The sequence below is a fragment of the Erithacus rubecula genome (genome assembly GCF_903797595.1).
Source record: "Erithacus rubecula genome assembly, chromosome: 3".
NCBI classification, from domain to species: Eukaryota; Metazoa; Chordata; class Aves; order Passeriformes; family Muscicapidae; genus Erithacus; species Erithacus rubecula.
In genome coordinates, this window is record NC_136689.1 from 76,089,871 (window position 1) to 76,107,486 (window position 17,616).

At 40.2% G+C, this 17,616-nt stretch overlaps 1 protein-coding gene across 1 annotated transcript in view; it reads left to right on the forward strand.

The window, feature by feature from the left end:
- Positions 1-17,616, forward strand: part of ANKH (ANKH inorganic pyrophosphate transport regulator) — a 96,392-nt gene that overhangs the window by 64,967 nt on the left and 13,809 nt on the right. Inside the window, exons 5-8 of the mRNA XM_079300272.1 lie at positions 2,148-2,318; positions 2,876-3,010; positions 5,704-5,796; positions 9,262-9,357. Of these exons, the coding sequence (XP_079156398.1) occupies positions 2,148-2,318; positions 2,876-3,010; positions 5,704-5,796; positions 9,262-9,357 (495 nt within the window). The remainder of the gene's footprint in view (positions 1-2,147; positions 2,319-2,875; positions 3,011-5,703; positions 5,797-9,261; positions 9,358-17,616) is intronic.

Below are 17,616 nucleotides of genomic sequence, written 5' to 3' on the forward strand. Positions count from 1 at the left end.
TCATGTCCTGAAGCACTTCCACAGCCCTGTTTCATACTGGCTGAGAAACAAGTTCTGTGTGTACACGTGTACATTTGGGGAAAAGAGAGGTCAGGCAAAGAGACCACTGGCTGCTGGCAGTCCTGAGGCTGGGAGAGTGCTTTGAAAGACATCTCTCTGTGCATTCTCCCCAGCACTTCATGCTCTTCCAGTGAAACCCTGAGCTGGAGGTGAAGGCATGATTCTCCAGCTGACCTGTCAGTTTTGCACCTGGTATCTAATCCAAGGAAATGCAGTGTAAGCTGCCTTCTGAGTACTTGTTACTGTTCCAAAAGGTGAAGGCTCAGAAGTGCTCCAGAAGGGGTCTGTGGTGATAACCCCTGAGTGATTCAGAGAAGACCAAATGTTTTTTGAACTTTCAAAAGGGAGGTGTTAACTATCCTGTTGCTTTGTATTAGGCACACTGAAAAAACAACATCCATACACACTGATGATGACCAGTATTGTAGCATTTAGGAACCAATATACAGCCCTCTTTGGAAAACATATAAAAAATAGGAGGAATTGAAGAGTCCCAGCAACTGTGAGCAGTTGCTGTACTGCCCCATTACCAGCTGAATGGTGTAATGACTGAATAAGAAAGAGGATAAAACAGTACAACATCAAAGGAAATATTAAGTCAATGGCACTCAGTTCAATTTTTCATAGCATTTTCCTCTCACTAAACATAAGGAATCCATAAACCAGGTTGAACCATGCAATCAGTTGCTACTCTGTGTTTGTCAGGTCTGCCCCACTACAGTGCTGCACTAAATCCCCAGAGATAATACCAATTACTGTAAATGACCTTAACCCTCAAGGTCTGCTCTTGTTCTGGTGTGACCTACAAAGTTTCCTGACCCTGGGTACCTCAGGTCATGTGCAGCTAAATACAGAAACAAATTCTTATTTTGGCCGTGCCCTTTCCGCAGCGGTTGGTGAGTGGGTGCCAGGGCTGTGAAGAATAAGACACCTGTCATCTTTCTCTCAACAGAACACTGCACAGAGCAAGAGCAAATCCAGAACACAGAAAGTTGTGGCTGTCAAAGCCCAAAGCTTCACACCCACATCTGTGCCCTACACAGGGAGTAGCCCTTTTTCTCAAGTAGCTTCTTGTGTGCATCTTTTGTGTCTGACTTTGCTTCTGTTTTCTGAAAAGCCATGTTTTTGTAGGTTTGAAAACCCTCATAAGCACTGGGGCCTGCCTCAGGAACATTTACAGAGTGTGGTTTTTCTTAACTACTTCTACAGCTCTAGCAGTGAGGAAGAGACCCTGCACCGAACAAGGCGTATTTTATTTCTTGTAATTTATTGAATGCCAGCATGTCCTGGCAGGTTTATCTTGGTTCTGCTCTTCACAGCACCAAACACAGTTGGCTTTCCAGTTGTGCCCCCTATCCAGAGTAATTTGGAATTTACCAGGCATTTCATCCACTCTGTACTTAACAAAGAGAATAATATCATACTAATCAGTTCCTTTACATTTTATGGATTGAGCATTGAGTGTTAAGAGGATGAATCATGAACTGTTTATTAGCCTGAAAGTTTCCATTTAATTTACATTAATGTGGCACTCAGCTGAAAAGAAAATAATTAAATAGTTAAATTTCACTTGAAAAAGTTGAAAATTAGGTTGTCATAAGACTTCCTGCTCCTAAATGTTGAAGTGAATATTTTAAAACATCTGGCTTTTCAATTGCCACTACCCTACTCACTGCCCAAAAAAAAATTAAAAAAAAAAAAAACAGTAGGGCTTAGAAGCTGACCCTAGAAGCATGTCTCCAGCCTCAGCATGTATCAGAATAGCACATTCTCCTGGGAAGGGTGACTCTCAGCCACATGCTTGCTGCCAGACCTTGCCAGACTCTCATGCCATCCTTCTCCTATTTATGGGTTCTACTCTGACACCTGCCCAACCTTCAAGTCCTGTTTCACAGAGTATGAAGTTAACTCTTGTTCTTCTCACACACATGACCAAATAGTGAGAGATCCTGGCTAAAGTTTCTAGAGATACTGTAGCCATGTAAGTTGTTGGTTCAGATGGACTTAGTAGGAATCAGACAGGAGATGCATTGGCCCTGGAGAAGCACACAGACTAATAGTTGATCATCTGTTTGTTTTCTCTGTAGGTTGTTTTTGTATCCATTTTGCTTCACAGTCACTTGGAGTGCAGGGAGCCTCTCTTGATCCCAATCTTGTCCTTATACATGGGAGCACTTGTCCGATGTACCACGCTCTGCCTCGGATACTACAGGAACATACATGATGTTATTCCTGACAGAAGTGGGCCTGAGATGGGGGTATGTCTTCATACTTGTGTTTTTTCAAACTCAGTAATAATTTACTTGGGGTTTTTTTGTGTTATGGTACATCATTAAACCACTGTGCATGGAGGGCCTTTTTTCTGTCCTGCAGGAAAAAACCTTTCCAGTTAAAGAGGCATGGTAGAAATTATTCCAGCAGCAGCACATGTGACACAATGCCTTCCATGGTCAGTAAGGACAGCACAGCATGAGCTAACTGAACACCTTAGTTCATATGGAAGAAGATACCAAAATTTCTCTTTTTCTTTAAATGTCATATTGTTTTTCATTTAGCTTTGTCCGATAGTCAGAACACATTATGCAGATAGATACCTTATGCATTATTTATTGAGATCCATGGCACATCTTCTTTTGAATCAGTGTATTGCAACCATGACTGAAAATATTTTAGGCTCCTCATATTGAAAATTATTGTAATGAGTGTACCAAACTGACAATGGACGGGAAAAGCAGAAAACCTTTCTCCATGATTTTGGTCCTGTGCTGCATGTTTTTTTCCAAACACACTTCATTTTTTTTCCTCTGTGTTGCAGGGAGAAGCTACAATAAGGAAGATGCTGAGTTTCTGGTGGCCTTTGGCACTAATTTTGGCAACTCAGCGAATAAGTAGGCCCATTGTCAACCTCTTTGTCTCCCGGGACCTAGGTGGCAGTTCTGCAGCCACAGAGGTAAGAAAGACAGTGCTCTCCATTACTGCAAATGATCATTTCCATGATGTTACCTCTCAGCCAAGCTGACAAGAAAAAAATTGTCTTAAGAACATTTCTCTTCAGTGCTCTTTTTATGCTTGAAAAGAAGATTGCTTGGACTCTCATCATGAGCCCTTCTGCCAAGTCTAATGGGACCTCACCCTCAACAACACTAGTAGAAATTTTTGACTGAATAGTGCCTGCATCCTAGGTTTTCATGCTATACATATAGGCACATATAGTCTGGAGCATTTAGATCCCAGACATTTTAGGACAGTTGACAGTAGTCCCATGTCCTGCTCTTTACTGTCATGTATCTTTTATGGCTATGCAAACCAAAGTGAAACTACTGTTAGGAGTCAGTGCAGCACACAGAACTGTGTAAATAAGCACATAATTACAAAAAGTCTGTCTCCTGGTTGAGATATGAAATGCATCCTGTTTCTTTTGAGGAATTTCACATTACTCCAGTAAGTCTCCAGCTGTTGGGAGACAGATATCTGATTGTAATGCACAGCCTTTACCAATGCTCACCACAAGCTGACCCATTCTCTTAGGAAGTCTGGGGGACTTTTGCTACCAGCTTTGTGTGAGGATATCTAGATGCATCTTGTCATAGGATGGGCAAAGCTGTAAGTTACTAAATGAAAAAAATAATTCAAAGAACTGCTGTTAATTTTGTCATACTTGATGTTGTGTATTTCACTCGCTCAGGAGGTGCCAGAGACTGCAAATAAATAGCTGTGAGAACTTAAGAAACATAATGCTTTTACATGTGTGATTCAGGGATCAGTCTATGTGTACAAGGGGAGCCAGAGGTTAGAAAAGATCAGTTTTGCATTTCTTGGTGACTTTCGATTTCAGATGCATCGCATTTCATGGCTAGCCAGTTCCATTTTGTTGCTATTAGGATGACTCCAAATATATGTCACAGCTGGTGATTTACTGGCAGTTTTACACTAACAGTAATGGTCACATTCCAACATTCTCTGATTTCTGAAATAATTGCCTCTGAAAAGGGAGGTGCTGACAACACAGATAACATCAGTGTCTGGAGCATATTCCAGTATCCACAGGAGTTTTACAGGTCCCCTATTCAATAACAGCAACAGCTTTCACTGTGTCCCTGTGAAGAACTAGGCTGTAATAAGTTCATGAGGACTACAAATCCACTTGCACTATCCAACTCCCACTGCTTTTGTTTGGACTGTTGTGTTGATTTGGCTCCCTTTTGATCATGACTTTCATAGGGGCCTTTTTCACCTGTGAAATACAGGTTTTAAACATTTAGGAAAATTTTCATGCATATATGTTGGAATAGCACTAATTGAGGAAAAGTACAAGGAAAAAAAACACTGCTAAAAGCTTAATACTTTCATCCAAATGGAGTCTAGCATACAAATTATGGTACTGTGTCTTTGCAGTCTTTATGGATTTAACTATGAAAATAAGCAAAAAGCTTTTATATTCTTTACTTGATTTAACCTAGTCAGGTTTCATACAGATGGAAATTCTGATGAAAATATAATAATGGGAAGGTGTGTAATTTAAAAAGGTACTATCTTAAAATTCCAATTTGTTTTATTTGAACCAATTACTTTTTAAAGGTACATTAAACATTATTAAAGCTATTATTAGCAGGGAAGGATCTATACCAGTCTCTTCCTCTCTGTGTCACTACATTCCACTCTCATTTTAAACAGCACAGGGAACAAATTAGCTTGCTGCATGGTCCCATGTTTGTATAGATGTTTTAACCAAGCAAAGACAGCAGTTACATTTATAATGGGAAAATGGGCTCAGATAATCAAGAAAATGCATTTTGAAGTTTGGGAGTAAAACAAACAGCAGTACTTTAAAAAGGTCTTTCTTGACATCCATTGCTGGATGTAAAATGAATCAAAAATGCATGGATTGTACCAGATCTGAACCTACAGACAAAAGGCACCCAAGCACTCTCAATTAATGTGGGGGGAAACCTGCCTTTGATAAACCTCTTGAGCTGTCCTTGTGGGAGTGTAAAAGGACCTAGTCTTAAAACTTCAGGCCATGAATTGTTTCTTCCCATACAAACGTTCCTCTGGAATTATTTTTGTCTGGTGCTCACTGATGAGCACCAGAGTGGAGAGGGGTGGATTTTTTTTGTCTCATAAATGCTTTCTGCCCCCAAGCAGTCAGATTGATGTCCAAACTGAGTCAGCCACTGAGGTCCACTGATTTATAGTCTGTCTGTCTTGCTTGAAGCTGTTTTATTTATGAATAACTGAGTAAAATGTATATAAATTGAAATTATGGGGTATGATCCAAAATTACTGTGAGCTGCAAGGCATTCTACTGCTTGGGTATCTGTAGGTAAAATAACTCAGGAGGAATATGGGAGCAAGGTGTTTGGCTTGTAAGGGATGCACCACAGCTCAACTTAACTATTATCTCAGAGTATCAGAGGGATGGTGAAATGACAAAGCTGAATTTCATGGTACAAAAAAAAATTGATAATCTTAAAATGCCAGCCATTTTGATGGTCTTCCCAAAACAAAAAGCTTCCAGTCCCTTGTCTGGTTTCATATTGTGTCAAGGTCAATGTGGTGATAGTGGTGGGCAGTAGCACCCTATGTTAGTTTCACTTTGTGCTTGAAAATCAGAAGTTCATGTTTCTCTGTCTCTGTTCATAGGCAGTGGCAATTTTGACAGCTACATATCCTGTGGGACACATGCCTTATGGCTGGCTGACAGAGATCAGAGCTGTATACCCTGCTTTTGACAAGGTGAGTGTCCCTCTTAGGGCTGTCATAAATACCTCTTGTGGGGTTTTGCTTGTGTGGTCCTCCTAGTTCTCTCTGTTTGTTGTTCCACTGGTAAGTTGTCTTAAAATCTAGTTCAAATTAATTGGCTTTTGGTGGCTTCAAGCTGTTGTCTGGTTTATGATTTTTACCTTAAGCTCTATGTTACAAGGTATTAAGCTGCCTTTTGAATAGATAGGTGCTGTTATTTTTAAGGATTGAAAAAAATCCTCACTATGAGGTAGCTAGTTAGGTAATGAAGTGATTTCGCACAAAGTGTCACCACTGAATGACCAAGCTCATGTCTCTGCTCTGGATTTTATCTTTCAAGTGGGTTTGGGTTCATTTGCTTATGTTAATATTTAGCAAAGAGTACATAGACTGACACTAACACAGATAACATTGTTTTAGTAATACTGACTTAGCTGACCAAGGCTATGTACATTTTTGTTGGTAAATCACGTTATTTTGTAAGAATGAAAGGACTGTTCCTGGAACTGAGCACAGAGCAAAAATTAATTTTGTTTAGTCTCTTTTTTTGCTCTGATTTATAATTGGTACTCACTAGTCCATATGTTATGCAAAGAGCACTCCTGTTCTGTGACTGGAATTCAAATGCCAGATCCTCTGCTTGTCTTTATTTACCAATTAGTAACTGAACTTTCTGGTTCCAAATACTCATGAAAAAATGTTTGTTTTCTCTCGAATGCATTTAACTTGAGCAAGCCCTGTTTAATATCACCCACTATATTTCCAAGGAGAATTTAAAGCCCCCACAGAGTCAAATCAGCCATTATCTCCTAACCTGCCTGTGTACAACTAAATGGGCCTGTCAGACAAAATACCACTTGTAGGCTTTCTCAGAGGGCATGCTGCTGAAAAGGAACTGCAGATGCAAACCCAGTCAATTGCAAGATAAAAATAGTTTGGGACAGGAAACTCAGGAGCTGCTAACCTCATTTGATGTGAGTCACAATCAAATGCACTATTGCCAAGCGATAGTAACAGCAATTAAGACTCCTAAATTCAGGTCTCATTTAGCTGATGAAAGATATGCTGACAACTGCAGTGGTGACAGGATTAGACCATGATTTGTCCATTTATTTATTTCAGTTTAAAGGCTTCTCACAGGGCTCTTGTGGGACAATGTGAGGAAGAAAATGCTAGGGCAAGGCACAGATGGGTACAGTTTATATAACTGCTGGAAAAGTACTAATGGGAATTTTAGTTCCATGTCTGAAGAGCATTTTGTAATAAAATGTACAAAAATGAGGTAGCAGCAGTATTAAGGGTATCTCGTCCTGGCAACTATATGTGTAAATGCCTTCACTGTACCTTTCAGATAATAAATACCAAAAACTGAAACCCACATGGGTTTTTTAAGATTGCTGTGAAAATTGCTTTTCCCTCGGTCATGCATTACCTTGTGTCGCTTTGTGCCTTTCAAAAGCTTTGTTTCCTTAAGCTAAGTCTTTCTCAGAAGAGTCCAGATTGAAACCCTTTATTTATTTATGGACCCTGTAAGATGTCCATTGTGATTTTCAGAAGCCAAACCAGTGTGTTTGTGTGCAAGCTCCCATTTTCAATTGGCCATCAGCAGCACACTGACTGATGGGATTTGAGATGCCCCTCTCTGGTGGTTCTACTGGAGATGTCAGATTCTTGTCTTCACAGGGAAATCATCTCTCTTCACATTTGTAAGAAAGGTGCAGGGTTCTACTTCAGTCTTTTATGAGACTGTGTGCCCAAAGCAACCCCATGTCCTAGCAGTTACATTCAGGTTAAAGATTACTATTCACATTTTGGAAGAGAGCAGGCACAGGTTTTGTGCTCTGTGTGCTGTTTTATATGGCGATAATGCCATTGCTCTTAATGGATCCTGCCACCTGGCTCAGAGCAACACCAATTGTGAGATTTGTGAATGCTGTTTATCTGATGACTAGATGGGAATTCTTTTTGCTCCACAGTGTTTTGGTATAGTGTGTAAGAGTTACAAACAAAGAGTATGTGGTCAATAGTTTGAGCAAAGGATGGAGTATGGCAAGGGGAGGGATAGCAGCAGTGGGGTAGGAATGAATGAGAAAGCTTTTTCATAGCAGCCCTTTTGGATAGCTTGGTTTGGATGTTTTATTTCCTCTTTGTTGTCTTAGGCTTGTTAGAAAGTTGAGCCATGTAGCAAAAAGTTCATTTAAACACTGGTGAGTGATACAAGCAAAGCTTATCCTCACATCTGTAAAAACTAACAGTAGCAAAGTATTTCTTCAGAAATACAATTGATAGTAATAAATGCATGAAAAAATGTTCACAGAGAGTTTTCATAACCTGTTCCCCAAAAGGTCAGATGGAGTGGCTTCCTGCTTTGGGGTCTGGCTTGTCTATGTTTTCAAGCACTCAAACTTCCAAACAGATACTTGGGCAGGAGCATGGGGCCATCTAGGTGCAATTGCTGCACTGATCAGAACAAAAGCCTTAAATTGAAAAATTCCATCAAGCACCTGAATGTGTGTGGAATGATGTGTTTTTCACAGTGCTCCACTCCCCAGATGTGTCTGCAATAGTTCTATTTCTGCTACGAGTAACTCCAGTAAAGGAGGCTAACTCTGTGACAGGTACTCCTGCCAAGGGTGTATAATTGTACATCTCATGGTTCAGGTTTTATCAGCAGGTGCACAAATTTGTGTATCTCAGATAGTCACAGTGTAAAGCAATAGATGACCTAAGAGCCCCTTGCTTAAGGGATCCTAATGATACTCTGCTCTGATATCCCATTCTCTCCTATCATAGACCATTTAGTTTGGTTTTATGTGTTTCCCAAGGGCAATTTTAAATCTTCAGCTTCATTTGCTATATTAGACATTTGGAAGAAGGCCTTTGTTGTTTTAAATAAAGCTTCACTGCCATGTGACTACAGAGCCCATGTTCAAGGTGAAACATCTAATAGTCCTAATTATGTTCTGTTCATTAAACTGCATTAATGGAGCCAGCTGTTCCAAAAGCTTTGTTTATATTACCTGCTTGTCTAATTGGATCAGCAAGGATGCTTGCATTGCTGATTTGGTACCAGTTTGTGGTAAAAGGGAATAAAATCCTGTTTTTCCTGCGGAAACATGCTACAAACTTCAGACTAAGGTTTAAAAAAATCATGAGGTGTTTTCTTAGAAGGAGCTACCAACCTTTTTCAAAATTGAATTTGTTAAATAAGACTTACTTCTTGGAAAAGTAGGAAGATTACTCAGCTCTCAGTGACCATAGCAGCAATTGCTGTCAGTTTAAGCGGAAAATGTTCTGTAGTGGTACAAAGTACTCAGAAAGCTCTAGGTTATAAAGCAAACAAGCCAAGTCAGACAGGGACAGGCACAGACAGCCAGGTCCAGCACATGACCCTGGTGCCAGCAGCTCCCAGTAGTCTGGAGCCAGGCTAATGCTCACTATCTCTTTCTCTTGCCCTAGAATAACCCCAGCAATAAACTGGTGAACACCAACAGCACCGTCACAGCAACACATATCAAGAAGTTCACTTTTGTTTGCATGGCATTGTCCTTAACGGTAAGAACCTTTGTTCAACTCAGTGGTTTTCCTCTCAACCAGAAAATTGTCTCCTCTACCTAATGCTAAAAGCACTAGCAGTTCAAGAAAGGTGAGTTGTCTTGTCTTGTGAAGCTCTGATTCTTTTATCTGGAGAAGGGAGTCTGATCATAGTATTGGAGTAACAAGAAATCAGCTGTCATTAGCCCAGGCTAGATATCTAAAAGGCTGGAGTTATACCATTTTATTTTCACTACTTTTCATTTTAAATCAGCCTCCCATGCAAAAGTGTATCAGAGACCCTCTTTTCTTTTCATCTCTTTTCGTTTCTTTTTTTAAATAAACAGAACTTCAGTTAACCAGTGTGTCAGGAAAACAAAAGAATGCATTTGTGTCACCTGCAGTGGGATGGCAGCCTGTTCCTGAGTATCTTTCACTTCCTGTGAATGCTGAGAAAGGCAGCACAGGTTGACCCTGCCGTAGCTGTGCCCAGCTCCCTCTCCTGGCACTGGGTTTTCATGTGGGGTACTTTGATGCACATTTGTTCTGTTTGCTCTCAAAACTGACTAAAAAGGGCAATCTTGGAGATGGTGCTGACACTGACTAAAGGATCTAAATCTGCATCCATGCTGGGAAGCGTTGCGTGGGAATGATGTTCAGGGAGAAATTTTGCTGAGCCTGCCATGTTTCAAAATGACCAATTTGCACACATAAATACAGTGCATTTTTCCCAAAGAACACTGTTTCTGCAGTCTTCTTAGCAACAAACAGGCAGTTGGGAAAGAAAACTCCTGCAGCTGGTGGAGATCATAGCAAATAATGGAGCAGATGACCAGGGTAAATCCAATGTCTGTTTCTATAAAAGGTGGATTTATATTAGTGCTTGGGGCCAGGACACAATCTCTACACAGTACCTGCACTAGAAGGACAAAAGAAAAGGAGAACCTAGAAAACAGATTTTTCATAGAAGTCCTTCATAATGCTAGAAAAGTACTTGGGAAATCTGGCAATTGTTTTAGGATACAATGCTCAAAGTCTTGCAATTGAATCTGCTCATACCCCAGACAGGTTTGCTGTTTACCCTCAGCATTGCATACTTTCCATGGGGTAGCTTTGGAACACTCATCTCCCTACATTTACAAATTTATTATTGATTATGGGAATGCTGGCAAAATTTCTCTCTCCCTTTCATTTTAGTCTGAGTTGCAAATGGCTTATGTGTGAAGAGAAACTAATGTATGTCAAAGGAAATGTTACAGCACACAAGCCAGAAGTATTTGTAATCATCTCCACCCCCTTGCCACAACCTGGGAATGTGGGATACAGAACTCTGTATTATTTCACAGTTGAAAATGAAGGAGTTCAATCCATTACATTTACATTTCTTCTGCTCTTGGTTTCCTATACTTTTTCCTTAAACAGCTAAAACTGGCCACCATCAAAGACAGAATTGCATGAACCAATGTGACATCTCCTCTGTCTTTTAATTTCCTTAAGCTTGTCCTTTTTTCATGTGGTTTAGAGACCCACAGCTCTTGCTCTAACTTTTATTTCCTATGGCATGAAACAGAGACAGACATATGCCTCCACTGAATTGGCCACTGTCTGGAGATTTCCATGAGACCCTGGCTCTCATGTTATCTACCATCACACTCCTTGAGGTTTTCTTTTATGTCCTGTCTAGACCAAAGTTGTGTTCTCTACAGTTGAACCCTCCCTCAGTCTGTCAGTGTTGTTACAGACCCACAAAGGGGAAAGCTTTCCTTGTTATAAATTGTTCTAAGAACCATTCTGAGACTATTACAGAGTTTTCTCTGAAGTGACTGTATTCTTAATCCCCCGTGGTATTTATCAGGTTACTCTGATTTTGACAGATTATGAGCTTTTCACATTACCATCACTATCTTCTGCAGAGTAATTTTTGATCACCTCGATAGGCTTTTGTTTTGTGTCTTTCTAGGATTTTGTATCCAAAAGTTCTCCATTTTACTTCCAAGGGCAGTTCTTTCATGAGATCATCATGAGAGATTTGCCTGCACTGAAATTCCAGAAACACTTTTGAGGTCCATAGCTTTTCCGTCTCGTTTCTATTTTTGCCTGTTAGTGACAGATTCTTAGGATTGCTTGTCAGCAGACAGAACAGAAAAATAGACACGAGCTCTAAAGATTCAGTTGGATTCAAAGACATGAGCCTGCAAATGCTTCAGTACACAAACTCAGCAGATGTAGGGATGACTCACATTAATGTGTGCCACAATCTCTAAGGAACTAGATATAGTTCCTTTGTACAATACAAATACAAAGGTACAGTACAAATACAATATAGTTTCTTTGCACAATACACATTTGCCCTGTTGTTGCCAGGTGAGCTCCTGTAGCCATTGGTGTGATTCAGGAGCTCTCTTTGAGCAAATGGCAGGCAGACTAGTGGCATCACCACTGGCAACATCTTGTTCTTTCAGGTCAGAGGGAAAGGCTCCCAGGCTGATAAGGCAAAACAAATCCAGTACTTAAACATGTCATGTAAATGTATTTTCTAGTGGATGGTCTATAGAACTCCAGAAGATGTAAAGATAAAAGAAGTCCATTAACCACTTGAAAAAATAACAGTGAATCTTTAAGTACAAGCAGCAGCCATGCAGGGAAGTACCTTTCCAATGTAAAACCCGGGGAAACTTTCAGTTATCAAAGATATACTATTTCAGTAGAATTGGAGAAAAATGTCCAACCTCCTTCCACAGACCAGTCATGCCTGCACAAGAAGTACTGCAATCCTATTACTGCAACAGAAACACCTTTTCACTGTTGCTGGTAGTGACAGTATGAGGTCAGAGTAGAAAAAAAGACATAGTTAAGAAATATAACTTCATGATTTGTTTAAATCTTCATGGAATCTGAAAGGCTACACCTGAGCCTCTCCAGGCTAACTGCAGCATGCCCATGTGTTCTGTCAAGTATGATTATAAGTACTGCCTCATGGCTTTGAAGCATCAGGTGGGAATTAAAGATGCTTCTTCAAAAAATTGGAATTAGTTTTATTGCTCAGTAAAAAGCGTGTAGACACGCTGTTTTATTTAAAGGCTGTGGAAGTGGAAGCCATGAAACTCCTGATAGGTAAGACAGCTGTTGTTATTAGTCATATTGATGTGGTTTTTGTCATAAGTGAGTATTCCTTCCAAAGCCATGTTTTGTGACTGTGCAACTGAATGTAAAATTTCTATAGCAGAGGGAAGGGACTCGGGTATAGAATTTTTCCTATACAAACCATTCTAACTTTAAAAAGTAAGTCATGCTTGGTAATTTACATACAGTTTAAAGGGTGTCCATAATGCTGTTTGCTATTATCTATTATTTTACTGCTATTAGGCACTTTAGGAAAATGCTTCTTTCCTGAAGCAGAGATACTGCTCTAAGTGCCAATGCTGCTTCCATTGCAGATCAGGCTGTTGAGAGCTAAACATTTTGGTTCAATACTAGACTTGTTTAGATGGCCCTGAAGATCAACTCTGAGGTTGCTGCATAGTTGCAAACTAAGGGAAGACACAGACTCCAGAGAAAAGTAGTAGCCCATATCCCTTTGGTTGTGGGATGTGTCAGCCTCAGTACACTGCAGAAATCCCAAAATAATTTGTCTGGGTGCTAATGTACTGCATTCCTCAACTGCAGCAAAGGTTTGCTTTGTCATGGGAGAGCACTCCCTCACATGTGAGCTGTGCATAGAGGGGCAGGCTCTGTGAGGACCAAGCTACTCAAAGGAACCCTGCCCTACACAGGAGGAATAATAGCAAACAGGTTGTGCTTTAGCAAGGGGTTTTCTTAGAATAGGGTCTCTGAGCCTGGATACCAGAGGGCAAAATTCAGGGATTTTTGCAAGGCAGCCTGTGATGAGGCGCAGATACTGCCGAATTACCTTTCTCTCTCTCTCTTTTTCTTTCTTTCTTTTTTTTTTTTTTTCCCTCTATTTTCTCTCAATTTCCCAGCTGAGCTCTTTTTGAAGTCTTCTGTGATGACACAGAAGCTGCAGTCAGTTAAGATCCTTTTCCCTGGCTAATGTTAGCTGCTGGCAGCCACGTGATTAGTGTTTGGTCATCTGCCTCTGAACTGCAAGGCTTTGCAGGCTGGTTCCACATCATTTGTTAGTGCTGCTGTATAAAAGTAAGAGAAGGCTCCTTTGTGAGGGCTGCTGTGCTGCAACCACTGCAGCCTGCTCTGTGTCTGTGTGCAAACCGTGGTGAGCTGCTGAGGCCGTGTGCCCTGAGCTGAGAGCAGCCATGGATTGTGCAGGCAGCACGAGGGAAAGTGGCACAGTCAGCTCGCTCAGGGGACAGGCAATAGTAGCTTTCACATCTCAGAATCATGCTGGAAGGCAAGGGGTGTCTTAGTTAACATGAGGTCTGAGCACCCTGGTTTAAGTAGCTGCTGCTGGGGTAAAAGCATGGCCAGCTCAGCATGGCTCACACCAGATCACTGCTTGAGGAACATGCAGAGTGCTGGTCAGAGAAGGAACTTCTCAGATTGCACTGTGAAAGGTCCAGTCACTGAAAGTGACCCTGAATAGTCTGTACTCACTTGTTCATCTGTAGTAGGAAAGGAATTTCAGTGCTACTTGGCTCTTTTTTTAATGAACACATGGTTATGGACAATTGGAGAAGGTAGCAGTTTTCATTAATAAACTGGCTGATTAAGGGGAGAAGTTAATTGTATAGAATGCTGTTTTATACTTAACTAGTAAACACTGCTTAAGAAACAAAATCCAGATGGTCAATTCAGCCCTGTGATTTTTCATTCCTTTCTATTCCAAAAGACTAAAAGATAGAGTGGAGAGAAAGTGCTGACATTTTCACTCACATGTGTGTGTGATTTCATATTTGTTTGTTACAAACATACTATTGAAAACTTTAAATCCCTCTCAAAAAAAAAAAAAAAAAAAAAAAGAAAAAAGAACATCACCATGAAGTTTCAATGAAAGTCAAGGTTCAGGCACTTAAGCTGAACAGATTAATGTGCATTGTGTTATGGTAACCAAATTCAAATTCCAGGTCATCTGCATTAGATGTAAATCTCAGTGAAAGTGTAATTGTAATGCACTTAGAGCAGACAGCTGGTCAGTTTACTGGCTTATATGTTTAACCCTGAGAGTTGAGAGTGTATGCATCAGAACAATTCAAAATGTCACCTACTTTACAGTCAGAGTTGGTTTATTGAATCCTCAATGATGTTACTTATAATTGAGAAGTCTAATGATAACTTTAAAATGTTTCTAATATTAGCAAAATTATTTTCTATTTTATTTTTAAGTAATCACTTAGATTCTATAAATAAAAAGCTACTTTTTTGTAAATATAATGTAGTACTAGATTCAAAACTTGTACTTTTGACAGAGGATTAAAAAATAGTGATTTCTACGGACTCCTGCTGATGAGCATCTGTAGTTTGAGGTGTTGTTTCTTTCATTTGCTGGTAGTTATCAGTCCCCTAGGAAGAGTAGCACACAGTCATTTTGTCAGCTCCCCAGTGATTATACCTTGTAGCACAGCAGCATAAACTACCATCACTTGGCAGTTATATTCATCCCATAGATTAATGTATAATGTCTGTATCTGATAAGCATGTAATCATATTCAGTATCACTCTAAGTGAGGGGTTTTATATTATATTATAACCATCAGAAGGTTTAAGCTGCAGCATTTAACATGTTTGCTTGTGTATCTTTTATCTCCCCCCAACCATGGGCAAAAAGAGGGACAGATGCTGGGAACTGTAGACTTGCAAGATTCAATAGAGAGACCCCCATCTCCATCTGAGAACAGCAGGGTGAGGTTCAGAGTCACAGGATTTCTCTTGCTGGATCCCTGTGATGGGATCAGTTTCAGCCTGAAGAGGGGAGGAAGAAAGTCTTTGTTCCATCTGACAGCAGTTTACTGCAAGCCATCCCACCATTTTCCTGATTCTCAGTCATCATCTGCTTGGTTATGTTCTGTAATTAATCATCAAGCACCTAGGAGATAAGAAAGCCCTGACCAAGAAGGAAGCCAGTGTAACAGGGAAATTTCCTACACAAAAAAAAATGAGCAGCACGGAAGGCAAGACTCAGTAGTTGCTGCTTCCTGCTTAATTCTCTCAGAGCAGGAGTCAAACAATGTGGAAGAGCAGCAGCTGTGTTTTATCCAGGCTGAAAAGCCTTGTCTGTTTAGAAGACAACTTGGGATGCCTGAGCTTTAGCTCTCTGCCTTGGATTTGGTTATGCCAGACTAGGAACTGCCAAGTGGGTACTGGCTGCTGACCTTCCTGTGCAGTTGATCAGCAAGGCTCCACCAGCCAGTGAAATGTAGCACTGGCAGATAATATCAGAGTCAGAATGAATAAAGGCAGGATATTCATACCAACTCAGTGTATTACTGCAATAACATTCCTTATTGACTTATTCCCTGATGCTGTGTGAACACTCTATACTCAATAGTTGTTTAATTTCCAGTTGAACTCAGCAAATCATATTTTCCAGCCTTAAGTTTGGCAGCTGATTTTTCCCATGAGGGACACCAAAGACTGTGCGGTTTTCATAGGCCCATTTGCTCTCAAATATTCAGTCTGTAGTGTAATAATTATACAATTTCATATCCCTTTCTGCACTTACAGATAAGTTCATTTTCCACCTAATAAACTATGCTATGTGAAGCTCTTACATGCATTAGAGTGATGTATTTGATGTTTACAACTATGCTGTCTGCTAAATTATAAGACCTAAATCAACTCTTGACAGAAGTTGAAGAAGAAAAGTTAAGAATTCATTGTATCTCTGCAGCAAGCCTGCTGGCCTACTAGGTATCCTTAGTTTGCACTTAGGATAACATGAATTAGACTTGCATGTTGAAAAATGCCAAGGAACATGTTCTCATTTCACTGAAATCTTTTGAAGGTAGAGGAGGAGTGTCCATAGCATGAAATAACTACATGGCAGGTCCCTGCAGTGCATAGCTCTCCCTGGGTCCCAGCAGTCCCTTGGCATTTAGCCATCACAAATGCACTTCCTGAGCTGCAGCAGCTAGAGGGGTATCACACACTCTGGTTTCTTTAGAACTTTGGAGATGAAATACCTGGAAGGCCAAGAGATAGAAAATTGCATTCAGGGCCTGACCCAAGATTAATTTTAGATGCCTTAGGCACCTTCACTAAAGCCAGAGGGTATGCAAAGGAGTGTTTTAAAATAGGGTTTGCCATAAGCAGTACATGTGAACATGTTTTCACAAAGATGTAGTTGTTTTTCTCCTTTCCCAAAGAAAATAAGGTCAGTTACAACTACTACTGTGAAATCAGTATTACAGTCTCAGGTAGCAGGAAAATGTAGAAATACTTGAACTTATCCCCTCACCTTCATGCATTTGAGCAAATGTGGGAGAAGTATTTTGTGTGCTCATTTGATTAAGTTTAATAAGGATCAGCCTGGAGGAACAAAGTGATTTGCAGTTCTGACCCATGCAAGAAACTGTTGGGGCTTTTGCTCCAGTATTCCTCTTATACTCTCACAAGTTCTTTAGCCAAGTACTGTCTCATCCCCATGCTTGTCAATAATCCAGATGATGAAAAAGGGAACAAAAAAAAAAAAAAACAAACCAAAAAACTGCTTCTGTTTCCTTTTGACTGATGTCATGTATTTCCTCGGTGTATTGAGAGGGTTGCTACTAGAAAAAAATCACCCAGTAATTGCAACTTGGATAGCTTTGGTAGCTATAAACATTCCAGGCTGCTAATACTGGTTCTTAGTTCACAAGCTGAAATCTGAACAAAGTGGGGATTTCTGAGATCCTTAATTTAGGCCTTCTTCTCTGTGCTTTTCATCTAACCTGAATGCAATGCTGAAACTTCCTCACTTCTCCTTGTCAACTCTTACATGACAGAAATGACAGATATTCTGAAGATGGCCCACAAGAACCAAAGTCTGAATTCAGAAAAGGGGCAGTACTGGAGGGGTGAAACAGGAGCATATTTAATACTAGAGAGCCAAAGATGTAGTCTTTGTGCACTGATGGTGCAGAAGAGCAGCTGAACAACTAGGTAAAAATGAACTGAAGTTCACAAATCCTCAAATTTTTTCACTAATTTTTTGATTCATGGTTTAGGGAATAGCATCATTGTCTGAAGAATACAAGCTGTACATTTAAGTTCCTTGGCATTTCAGATACTGAACACCTTCCCTGCAAATGGGGAATGCAATGGTGTCCAGTTAGAAGCCTCATTAATCTCTTCTGTCTTAAGGATTTGGCTGCTGTAGTGTTTCTGCCT